This window comes from Perca fluviatilis, chromosome 17 (assembly GCF_010015445.1).
Source record: "Perca fluviatilis chromosome 17, GENO_Pfluv_1.0, whole genome shotgun sequence".
Taxonomy (NCBI): Eukaryota; Metazoa; Chordata; class Actinopteri; order Perciformes; family Percidae; genus Perca; species Perca fluviatilis.
Genome location: NC_053128.1, coordinates 17,761,778 through 17,774,991, shown reverse-complemented (window position 1 = coordinate 17,774,991; position 13,214 = coordinate 17,761,778). Strand labels below are relative to the sequence as shown.

At 41.1% G+C, this 13,214-nt stretch overlaps 1 protein-coding gene across 1 annotated transcript in view; it reads right to left on the bottom strand.

Annotated features, from left to right (window-relative positions):
• Positions 1 to 3,713: 3,713 nt before the first annotated feature.
• Positions 3,714 to 13,214, bottom strand: part of sppl3 (signal peptide peptidase 3) — a 34,903-nt gene continuing 25,402 nt past the window's right edge. The window contains exons 6-11 of the mRNA XM_039780200.1: positions 10,179 to 10,291; positions 8,928 to 9,034; positions 8,066 to 8,229; positions 6,793 to 6,971; positions 6,478 to 6,587; positions 3,714 to 5,336 (exon numbers count right to left, since the gene is read on the bottom strand). Of these exons, the coding sequence (XP_039636134.1) occupies positions 5,265 to 5,336; positions 6,478 to 6,587; positions 6,793 to 6,971; positions 8,066 to 8,229; positions 8,928 to 9,034; positions 10,179 to 10,291 (745 nt within the window). The 3' untranslated portion in view covers positions 3,714 to 5,264. The remainder of the gene's footprint in view (positions 5,337 to 6,477; positions 6,588 to 6,792; positions 6,972 to 8,065; positions 8,230 to 8,927; positions 9,035 to 10,178; positions 10,292 to 13,214) is intronic.

Below are 13,214 nucleotides of genomic sequence, written 5' to 3'. Positions count from 1 at the left end.
AACCTCTTCGTTTTTAGGATCATCTCGCCAAAATTTTCTACAAATGACATGCTACAATCCCCATGGCCGTGGTGGAATTCTGTCCACTTCAGGGCCTCAAAGCTGCACAGGACTCGTTGGCCGGTCTGGCCAATAGGTGAAGAGGGGTGGACCCTGCCTGCCTTGACCTCACCGACCTTCCCCAACCCCCCACCAACCACCCACCTAGTGTCCTGCTCTTCATCCCCCAACCGCCCATTCCATCCATCCATCCAGTGAAGTCAGTCAGTAGGTCAGGCTGTCCGTCTGTCTTTCAGTGTCTGTCAGCAACAAAGAGCACTACATATTGCAATTCACAAGGGGAAACAAACATCTGAAATAAGATCAGCACTCATTAAACTGGCTGTTCATGGGAGGCTAAATGGATTTGCTCAATGAGTGTAATCACATTTTCCAGAAAAGTGACATTACATAGGCTGTTCTTCATTCTTGACTCTGCTTAAGCACTTATGTCCTAAACTTGTCATTTGTCCACAGACCTGTTATTACTGAGCAGCTAAAGGGAATCAAACAGACAAAAGGATTCATATGCGCTACAAACTCAGAGACACAAACTCTTTATTTCTGGATGTTATTCCCATTCTGCAGCAGCCTTTCTACAAACTCTTGACTCAGCGTCTTTGGTCTGTCATTGAGGCAGCCATTTTCCCATGAAGGCTCACAAGATCTCTCCCCGGTGCCCTGCAGGAACCAATTACCTTTCTTTGATGCATTTCATTTCAGCTGACCTAGGAATGATTTCTTTCTTTTATTATTCTAATTCTGCAACTTATCATGTCTCAGGCTCGCTGTAGAAACATGAACTTTACACTGCTGTGGTTTGTCTGCATGTTACATTTAGCTGTAAAGACACTGCTGTTTAAACATGGCTATTCTGGAAAATTAACTTATATTATTGGTTGAGATTTCCATACAAACGTATTGAGCATGGTGAATTTGAGTACAGAAACCACACCAGTCCTTTCATAATTCTTACTTCTCTGGCAGTGTTTTCAGCTATTTGTACTGTGTCGCCATCTACTGGACAAAGTTGAATCAGCACAGGTTTATGCACACTGCCAGTTAATAGAATTAACTTCAACTAAGGCAGGAAGAAGCCAATGTTGTTTTAGAAATTCCTAAAAGCTGCATAAGACATTGGAACTTATTTCAAATGCACACTATCTGCTCTAAACTCAGATGTGATAACGCTCATATTTCACTGGAAAAGTAGAACATTGATTCAAAATTTTAATGAATGCTAGATTTTTTTCATTTCAGTAGAAATGCTAAATGACAAATTGCAATTCAAGGCAAACCACACTTGACCCAGAAATTACATTTTTTAGACAGCATTTTTCTTTGGCACTATTGTTAATAATAAGATGTCACAGTGACAAGTTACTTGAGAGTCTATAAAAGCTTCTTGGAGCCACCAAAGATACTGCTGAATTCTAAAGTTACTGAGTCTTAGACGGAGTTGGTGTGATTAACATCTTCTTCAGTCCCATGAATATTATAGGTCATTGTTATACTGTGTGTTTGACAAAACTTCCTCATATAGACAGCCGTTTATTGTTTTGAGTTGGTCTTATACTAGATGTAGTTCTCTGTTCACATATGGAGTACTTCAAGGATTTATTTTTTGGTCATTGCTGACAGTAGTTGTAGTTGTACTCTTAATGCTTTTATATGTCATCTCTTGTCTTTACATAATTGATATCTCAAAACACACACTTTTCATGTGTTGATACTGAGAATTATTTGAATCCAGAATGCTGGTTATTGTAAACTGTTTCTCATTTTCCAAGGCAGAGTTGATTATGATAACCAAACCAGTGTGCATCATATTTTTATAGACAGATATGCCTAATACAGCTATACTGTATCTTTAACTACTTTATATAGTTAAGTGGTTCCCATCCTAGGGTCCGGGCCCCCACAAGATCAATCTGTAAGATGATTAATGGGAGAGTAAAGAAGAAAAAACAAATAATTATTTGGGCTTTCTCGCTATTTTTGGAGCTGAAATATTCAATTTGTTTTTTGGCCCTCAGACAGATAGTTTTCTTTGAATATCTGAGAAGTTTAGAGGGGAATTGCTAACCTATCATCTGAAACCTGACATTATTGTGGATGTTGGTTTAATATTAAACAATGAATTGTATTTTGATTTGTATTGGTAGATTTACCACGAATTTACATAGAATTTGAATCTAAAAAAAGTAACCAGTAAAGTAGAGGCAATGCAAATTTGAGTAAGCAGGTGACCAAAAGAAAAAGACACACAAGTGTTACAGTTAGAGTCATGTTTATTTACAGCAGAATCCTGAACAAGGAGGGAAAGAAGGGGAGAGGGCAGGGTGGGGGTTAAAAGGAGACAAAGTGTTTTAGATCAAGCACTTTAGGATTCATGTTTCACTACACAGTTCTTAATTTATTTATTCACCATTTTTCTATACAGAATCCATTCAGCCGTAATATCAATGCACCAACAGAGCTGGATGCGTCTGCTGGAGGGGAGAAGAGGTGGAAATAAAAATGAAATAAAAACTAAAGCACTAAAGAAAAAACAAATTACAAACAAGGGGGTAAAAAGAAATCCATTTTCTATATAAAAAACAAAAACATTTTTTGTTGTTATCACCATGATCGTCATCATTTATTAATGTATGTACATATACACACATATATATATGTATATATATATATATGTATATAAATCTATATATTTTCTTGCCATGTCCATGAAGAGGTGAAGGGGGCTTGTGGTTCCACGATGTCCGAGTTTAGACGACTGCACTGAGCGGCAGGTCGGACGTCCCAACCTGACAGCATTCAGCTCATAATATTCTTCCTTAATCAACCAGTCAGAGCTGACCAATGGCAGTCTTTCTGACCTGCAGTTTGTGTCCCACCCACTGACGCTGCTCTTTGTAGGTGAGCTCATAGGTCCAGAACTGCAGTAGCCCAGTCAATGCAGTCTGAGAAATTATACACTGTACACTCAACATGCACGGCCAGATAGCATAAAAAAGTAAAAAAACAAAAAAAGCCAGCAAACTGTTGCCCGTACGTCTCTTCGACTTCCTGCCGTGCGATCACTCACACAGTTTCCAGTATACATTAGATATTAACTGACAAGCACCACAAAAAGGTGGAAGGACAATAACAAAAAGACTGTCAGAGACCAAATGGTGACAGTAAAAACATCCTATGGGTTAGCTTTAATTTCTAATTTCCATTTCTGAAGGGCATAACTGATTTCCTCCCCTCCCTAGGTCCAAACAGACTTTAAGTGATGACACACACCACACCCACACATTTAACCGTCCACCCAGAGGACCCTCCATCTGTAACCTCATAAGAATCTAACCACAGTACGGCTTCCCTCATCTCCAGGCTTTGAGTCCAAACTTTCACAATAGTCAGGTCTTCACCGACTGAGGTGAAGTTGAGATGAGATGTGCTGTTGTGCTGTTCCACTGACTTGTCTTTTGTCAAAATGTATAAAAACTGATCTGATATCATCATGCTCAGACATTTATAGACATATGAAATCTGAAATAAAATGCTTTTAGTGTTTCCATGGCCATAAATACATGTAAATTTAGGATGTGCACAAGAGAAATTCAGTACAAAACCCAGCATGATGTATGATGTGGTTTCATGATGGAAAGTAACATACCCTAAAATTAATTCAACATTCATTTATTTGAGAAAAAAAAACAACAACAACCAAACACTGTTTACATTTCAACCTGTCCGCAGAAAGACAGATAAAAAGAAGATTGACCGCTGTTGTGTTTCCTGTAATTTTTTACAAGTTAGACACAAACTGTTTCCATTAGACATGTGATCTAACATACCCAGCTCAATGGAAACCTGACTATTGTCATAGTTTTCATGATCATCAAATTAAAACCAAGTAAAACAACAGTTCATTCTCATTCTCATTCTCTCACACACACACACACACACACACACACACACACACACACACACACACACACACACACACACACACACACACACACACACACACACACACACACACACACACACACACACACACACACCAGCCGCCGAGGTTTCTTTTTTTTTTTTACCCCCCATCGGCTACGTTTCTATCACACAAGCTAACAAACTTTAGAAAACAACCTCAAAGTGATGAAGGCTCACCAGTCCACAACTGGCAGCCAAAATTCACCAAAATTCGGCTATTGGCTGGTGTCAGTTTCCTACCCTATTCAACATGCTCCCGAACACAAATACAAACTCAAGATACCGCAAATACACATATATACAAATAGAAGCGGCCCCCCCTCAAACGCTGGGGACAGCTTAACAATTTATAATGCATAATTTCTGTATATGCCAAGAATAAAACTTTTCTAAATAAAATACATAGTTATCTGTGAGGGTGGGGAATGGGGACAGCAGATGAACAGAGAGGAGGAGGGTGGGGCTCGCAGGGAGTGTCAGAGGAGGGCAGGAACGCTGGGATGAAGCCATTGTGGTGGGATGATGGGACAGATGAAGAAAGCGGGGGGTGGGGGGGGGGGACAGATGAAGGGGGAAGACTCTTCTCTTTTACTGTGTTGCTGCTCCCGAGCACTGTCCTGTGCCACTGCAACACTCCGCCTCTTCTTTGTTTGTTTAAATTGTTCCATAATAATATTAATAATAATAATGACCACGACAATGCTAAAAAAATATATATAAACCCCAGCCGTGTCTCACAACCCTAAGTCCACAAAAAGGGGGGGGGAGGCCTTGCCCTCGAGTTCATCTGAGTCAGTGACAAAACAGAGGTGCAGAGAAAATTAAAGACGCAGAGAAATAAAGAAAGAAAACGCAGGGAGAAGAGGCCTGACGAATAGAACGAGCCATGGGAGGGAAGTGGCAAATGACACTAACTATAGAGGAGACAAAAAGGAAACGAGAGAGGCAGGGGGGCAGAACAAAAACAGTACAGGCAGGATGTGCAATAATGTAGAGGAAATAAACAGAAAAGAGGAAGCGGAGATGAAACGGGGAGGGTGTAGGGACCAAAGATGAGTTGTGTTGGGGCGTTGTGATCCACACACTGGTGTCCTTCTGAGGGATTTCACAGAAGATTGGCGGAAAGCATGAACAAGTGATGACAACATGGCCTCACTCCGAGTGTGCCCTCTCTCCTTCCCTCTTATTAAAGGTAAAGGATCCATAGTCCTCCCCACACTGGTCGTTTATCCCAGGGTGCATCATACCTCCAGGAAGCGGGAGCTGCTGGTCTTGGTGTGGAAGGGCTCGGACCACATGCGCCGCAAATCCCCCTGTGGACCCCAGACAACAGTAGATACACGAGTCATGAATCAAATATTTTCTGATACAGCTTCACTGGCCAGGTCAGCCAAGAAAACTAAAAATAGTAAAAATATCAAACTATCATTTATACTGTAGACTTATTCTTCAATTGCACTTGCCCCAAACTTAGTTGTTAGCTTTCTAAAATTCTCTGAACCAGTGCAGTGCCCGTTCAAATCAAGCAGCATCCTCCCCAGCTCCACCCTTTTGTCCATATATGGTCACTTCTGGCTACAAAGTACAAATATGGAGACAGTCAAAATGCAAACTCCTGGCTGCAAAATGGCAGTCCACAAATCAATGGGTGTCATCACCGATGCTACGTCCATTATATTTTTACAGTCTATGGTTCAAAACATGCCTGTTCAGAACGGGCCGATTGGACATTATACAGCACATTTGGAATATGAGTCTCAATCAGGGTTTTTACCGCAGTTAACGCCCAATTTATGGCCTCTTGCCTGTTTGCGACGTATGGTCAGCCCTGTGCGTTGCTATGGTTGCTGTATACAAACCAACCAACCGTTTGAAAGGCTACAGACCCGATAAGAGGGAGAAACACAGCTACTTCTAAATATTATCAAAGACTTGGATATTAACAGTTTTTTGGATATGCGCACACATCGCTACGCCGACCTTTTCAAGAAGCTGAAGGATTGAAAGAGGGACGCTTTCTTCGCACGGTCCAACAAGTCTGCTGCCGCTGGTAAACTTTAAAAAAATATATATATATAATTTTGCACGGCTACATGTAAATGGGAATATTAGTATTAGCCATGTAAACAGCTTAGTCGGAAGATTTTTTATGTGCATGTAAACGTAGTCAGTGATGACTGGCTGTCTAGTGACTCTACTGCCTGATCTAAAAATAAAGGAGAAAAGGCTAAGTTGTGAGATAAAATCAAGGCTGCACTGTTGAAAACGATGCTGTACTATGTGTAAAGAAACACAATACAAAACATGTTTGTTGCATTTCCTTCTTACAAGGGTTAATTTTTTTCTTCACAATTATAGAATTCAAGAAAACTCCAGAATTCGGCAAAAAGTACCACAGCTAAACTTTAATCTCTTGTAAATAAGTGACTGCTGCTGTCCCATCCCATGCCGTACCTTCAGGTAGGCCATAGTGAGCAGAGGCAGCAGGGTGAAGGGCACCAGGTAGAGCAGAGCGGGCTGAGCAGCACGATGGATCCTGGAGGCCACAGTGGCAGTCAGCAGACCTGAGGACAGAATCACATCATTAGCAATCACATCTTTTTTTAATTATTATTTTATAATTATTATTGAAACCCTGAAAGAGAACAGATTTGAACACTTTTGGAAAATATCAAAAATAATGGCACCCTAGCACTAAAACTAGCACCAACAAATAATACCACCCCCCCCGACCTTTCAGATCCATCCGTCCATCGATTGCTTGCTTACCCACAAAGTATCCGATGAGAGTGCAGTGGAAATAGGAGACGCGCTGCATGCGTCCGGCCAATGGGACTTCCCCATTTGCTTGCTTCTTGTAGTTGTCATAGCGCAGGACGAAGCATAACAGCAGCCCCGGCATCACGATATCTCCTATTCCCAGCATTGAGAAGTGACTTCCTGTGGAGCTGCACAGGTGGGGAACAAATATGTTTGGGATGGCAAAACACAGAAACACTAGGAACATGATCCAAAGCAAGCACACTACCAAGGTGTGTGCAAAAATGTACCATTTGTATTTCATTACTTGTTTCTGTATGCAAATGTAGGCCCTTACCACGTGTCAAATCTGAAGAAAAGGTTTACAGCTATGCTAGCAGTTAGTGTCAATTTAGTCACCTATTTTTCATTTAGTCGTAGTCTTAGTTTTGTGCCAAATGTCCTTGTTAGTTTTAGTCCCATTTAGTCATTCACGTATCTTTTTTAGTCGACTAAAAGTCTCATAATTTTAGTCTAGTTTTAGTCAAAACATTTTAGTAATTTATTTATTATTATTATTATTATATTATTATTTATTATTTCTGATAACCATTTCAGTCAAATAGTTATGACACATTCAGATTTTTTGTACGTAAAATGTGACCAAATTTCGAGCCTCTTCCTTATTTCACCAGTAAATTCCTGTTGAACGACAAAAACAACCACTGGGTGGGAAAAGGGTATTTTACAATAACTTTGAATGCAGCACGAGGCTGGCGAGGCGAATTTCAAGTGAACGCAACTTCCGTCGTTTTTCAGACAACGGCAGCTGCAGGAATCCTCTCCAGTGAAATACAGACAAACCGTTTAGCGGTCAGCATTTTAACCGTGTTTACTCCAGCTGCTAGCTAACGGTAGGCTAACGTTACCTGCTGCAAAGCGTAGTGTTAACTAGGGTGACATGCACCGATGTTTAGGAGCATCAGAGAGAAGCGCAGCCGAAATCCGCGTTGCCGGTCCGGTAGATAACGGTCATTAAGGCACCGGTGCCGTAACAAACGAAATGAAGTGAAATTTTATCTTAGTTTTAATTTTATGCAAAACATTTTAGTCTTGTCTTTTTTCGTCAACAATAATGCATTTTAATTTGGTCTTAGTCAGCGTTTTTGGATGTTGGTGCAGTCTCGTCATCGTCTCGTCTTAGTCATGGAAAAAAAGGTCGTTGACGAACATATTTAGTCTCGTCTGACAAAATTAACACTACTAGCAGTCCCTCCCCATGTTGTGGTTCCATCAGTCTTACCTGGGAAAGACCAGTTTGCCAGGTAGGGAGAGACGGGGGACGTCACGGCCCATCCCTGGCCCCAAGTGGAGCTTCCTGGACAGAACATCTATGGGATTTTCCGCAGGTTGGGTGGCAACTTTGACCATCACATTACTATTAAAGATGTAGGCTGAAAAGAACACCTGGAGGGGAAAAGGAGGAATGTATGATGATGTCTTATTATTACTTACTTTGTCTGACCATCTTTCATAGTATTTCATTTATAATCATATGAAGATGAGCAAGAAAGCCCCCATTTTTTTAATGAAGCTGTAGCCAGTTTGATATTTGAATAAATTGATCATCGATAGATCTCCAAATGTTCTGCTGCTACAGGTTGCTGCTGTATCGCCTGTATACCTGATTCATATCCAAACAGACTCAATCACTGCTTCAAACAACATCTCAAAGCAAGTAAGAAAAATGTATCCAATTCATCCAATGCTCGTTTCTTATAATATTATTGTGAACATAAATGCTCAGCGGGAAAATTACACTGAAGGCAGTTGTGTGCTGCCAGGTTGCTGGGCCCCCAACAACATGGTAAAGATGAGCGCATTTACAGTAAATGGTTGTTGTGCAGTGTCAGTTATGATTTTAGTATGTATTTGTATGCAGAACATTGTTTTTGCTCTGTTCAAATGTAATGTGACAAAAACCTGAGAGAAACTCTGGCAGTTTTCTGAAGTCAAACATACACACACACACACACACACACACACACACACACACACACACACACACACACACACACACACACACACACACACACACACACACACACACACACACACACACACACACATATAGCTGTGAAGGTTTGAATGGGAGCATGTCTTACCCAGAACACGTCATAAATGAGCAGCCCTGACAGCAGCAGGCAAGACACCTTCAGGCTGGGAAGCCGTACGAAGGCTATCATGGCGACACACAAGCCCATGGCTAAAGCTGCGAGGAGGAAAAAAAACCAATATATTTAAAACACAGTTCCACGTTTCAGCGGAAAAGAGGTGAAACAGCAACATGGGAACTGATTTTAGCAAGTTTATTTAAGAAACATTAATTACTGTGCACACAGGCCTCATTAATTAGTCAGCTTATTCTGATGAAATGTCTGTCCTGATTCACTTTCGGGTGCCTGAGGTTTGACCCGATAAGACACAAGATGGTCATGTCAGAGTTTTCATGCATAGAAGAATCAATAAAAGTGTGTGTTAATTATAATGTGTATTTGCATGTGTATACTGTTGCATTTATTCTAACCAGGTGTAATAGTGATAAAACCCCAGAGGGGCACTGTAACATTATTTTTTATATACATAGCATGTCAAGATTGTGTCAAAATCTTCTATAAATTTTGTCAATTTTATAAGTCAGATTTTGATTTATGAAATCCTTTTTTAAACAGTTATATCTGTGCAAGTGTTTATTTATTTTGTTGGGATCATAAAGTGTTACCATTTGTGGCTGTGTTGTCCACATTACTGAAGAAGACTGACAGTAACATGTTTCCAATTACTCAAGTCAACTGGTTCAAAAAAAGAAAAAAAAAAAAAAAGGTGCACACCCACACACACTGCTTTCTCTGCGTTGTCAGTGCTTCCCTCAGATTCACACTTTGATTGAGACCAGTAAGCTTAAATGCCGGTTTTATATAGCAGCTGACTAACATCAGTGTATTCTTCCTGTGTTAGCATGCATCACACTACAGTAAAAGCCTGAAAATAGTGCTGCTAAAAACTTCCAATTGTATGAGACATGATGTCAAGTGTCTTCTTTCCCACGAGTTGATGAAAACTGAATTTTGTCCAGACTCTCGCCTTTGTTGAAGATGGCTGAATTTATTCTTACTACTCAGCAGCATCAAAGTTAGCAGCTATGCGAACAGAACTTCTGCTTACACACTTCAATTCACTGTTTAATAACTGGAAATGTAATTAATGTGAACCAAAAACCATCCTGCAATTTAGAGAAATGTTATAATCGTTGGATCCTCATAGTACAAAACCTGCTGCAGAACTACTTTCTGGGAACCTTGAAGAAAAACAAAACAAAACACTAGAACAAGAGTCATTACAGAAAGATTACGTACCATCCATGAGAAGCCAGTGTCCAGTCAGTACCCAGATGAGCACCAACATAACAGACAGGAAGAAGGACAGGAGCTCAGCCAGAGTGAAACGCCCACAGCAGCCAAAGGAAATCCTGCAATAAGACAAATAAGACACCCGCTGTCTAAATCACACAGAACTAAAATAAGAAAACATAAGATCCCATCCTTGACCCCAAGTGGAGCTTCCGGGACAGAACATCTATGGGATTTTAAGCATATGAAAATGTCACACATGAAGGTAAACATTTACAGGCTGATCTTTTTTAACATTGAGTAGTATTTGCATACTTAACGATGAGCAAAGAACAACTAGAGTGAGCACTGATCTGTATGGGTGAGGGAGTGGAGCGAGTGAATAGGATAAAACGTTTGGCACCTAATTCATAAAAACAATTGATCCAGTAGTTTAGGGATATATGTCAGCTAGCTAATGCTGGCTAAATTCTTATTACTACAAAATGCAGATAAAGTTGTTGTTCTTCTGGAGTTTTTGTTTGGTTAGGTGCATTACCACCTCCTTTCGGACTGGAGTGGCTCTGACGCGGATTTGCATGTACCCTGAGAAAACAGGCCAAGTGTAAATGAAAGTGCCTTAAATCTCATCTGGATTCTTAATAAGACAGACCTGCCATGTGAGGGGCCTGAGATGCATGAATGATAAATATGCAAAATACAGCCTGAGCAGCCTTTATTTGTAAACATGTTAAAGCTATAGTGCGTAGTTCCTGTCGCCCCTATGAGGAATTGTAAGTAATGACAACAACACCGTTTTAGTTTTAGTATGTCATGTTTTAGTATGTCACAGTATAAAATGTTTTTTTTTTATATTTCCTGTACTGGGACGTGTTTTCATCCGTAGCCATAGTGGCAACTCTCAGACAGCTTGAGAGGCAATTTAACTGACAGACGGGTGGCGCTGCAAATTCAAACAGGAGAACCAATCTAAAGCATCAGAATAGCATAAAACTTTACTTAACGGCTGTGGCTGGAAATGGCAAGACATTGTGCACATGAAAAACATGCAAAGAAACACTAACTGTAACATATAGGCTACCTTTTTACAGAAAATATTCAGATGTAACCCCCAATGTAATCATGAACATTTTCATAGGTGACTGTAATTTAATTACATATTTTTTCCCCAGTAACTAATGGATTTCAGTTACCTTTATTTTGTAATTAAATTACATAACGCCGTTACATGTAACTAGTTACTCCCCAACACTGCTAAGCACTGAGTAGAAAGGAGGTTTGGGTTGGAGGTTGGGTTGTTACTGGCTCTGTAAAGCAGACAAAAGTGTAGTGAAACCAGATAGGAGGCTCTGAATCTGTAACTAGAGAAGAGACGTTCATATTGGTAACTGAGTAGGTGGTTTGTGTTGTTGGTGATTCCTTGTGCTTTAGATGTCTAGACATCTGAGCCCAGAGGCTATTCAAAATCATTGTGTATGCAGTAAGTGAAGAAATAAATGTTAAAAGGGCTAATTCGCCCCAAATAAAATATATTTCCCACTTGCTCTCAGTGGAATTAAGCCTCACAGACAGTTTCAGAAGCTGATTCCTGAATATGCTGAAGCCCAGAGTTGTATAAAGATTTGTAAAAGACATACAAACTGAATGATGATTTAAAGACACAGAATTAGAGGTTGGCCGATTTTTGGCATTTTTTACATAATCGGCATCAGCCAATATCAAGCCGATTAATAGGCAGGCGCATCTGCGGGCAGCCTGGTGTTGTTGTTGTTGTTGTGGAACACGTGTTCGACGCACGCTGCCCCTACAGTCAATTACCAGCAGAGTGAGCAGACCTCATCCATTGCCTAAGGAAGGAGCTGTTTCTCGGAGAAAACGGTAAGGATTAAATTTGTATAAGTCCTATACATTTAAAGGGATACTTCACCGATTTAGCATTCAGCTTTGTATCAGTAGATAGTATTTCTGAATGACCGTGCCTCCCTCCCTCATGTCCCCCTGAGACGAGAGATCTCTGCATTTGGGGCCTGGAAAAAAAATCTTCCGATGACGTAAAATGACGATTTTTGCGTCATCGGAAGATTTTTGGGCCAGAGGCGAGGACTACAGCCAGTAGTAGGATCTACTTCCGTATGTTTTCAACACGCCCACAGGGGTTGGACTGCCGAGTCTGGCCGAGGTATTCCGAATGAAAACGACTGTCAGCCATCTTGAATCTTCGCTAAACAGGCTCTCGGTTTTCAGCAGAAAACATTTACAACAATTATCTGCATTCAAACTACCGGACGTGTGTACCACCGGGATACATCGGTACAGATCGGAGAATATGCAGGAAACGTTATTACAGACGCAATACTCGGCACACTACGTGAGCTTCGCCTGCACGGAGACCAGCGGTGTCGCTCAATGCCGCTAGCCGGCTAGGGGACATCCTCATCGGCTAGGTGGAAAGCTAACGCTAGCTGTCCACCTGTCCCATCCATCCTGCTTGCAAGTGTCTGCTCATTAAACAACAAGCTGGACTACATCCTCCTTCAACGAAACTCCCAACGTGATTTCAGTGACTGCTGTGTTTTTGTTGTTGTGGAAACATGCCTGAACAACAGTGTACGGGAAGGGACTATCCAGCTACCAGGCTGCTCCGCCCCGTGGAGGTGGGCTGTGTTAAACGGACTGGTGTAGAAATAAAATCCAACTAGCTACTGCTAACTGCTGGTGGAGCTTGTGACTGTTAAATGCCGACCATTCGACATTCCACGCTAATTCCCACCGTGTTTATACTCCGTGTTTAGCTACACCAATGCTAGTATGCGTTAGCTGAACTTTACGGATCCTGCTTGCAAGTGTCCGCTCATTTAGACCACAAACTGGACTACATCCAACTTCAACGAAACTCCCAACGCGTGGGGCTTCACGGTTGTTTTTTTTGTTGTTGTGGAAACCTGCCTGAATAGTGTACTGGACTGTCCAGCAACCAGGCCTGCTAGCCCTCCGAACTAGAGATGCTCTGTCGCCAGGTAAAAGAGGTGGGCTGTGTTAACA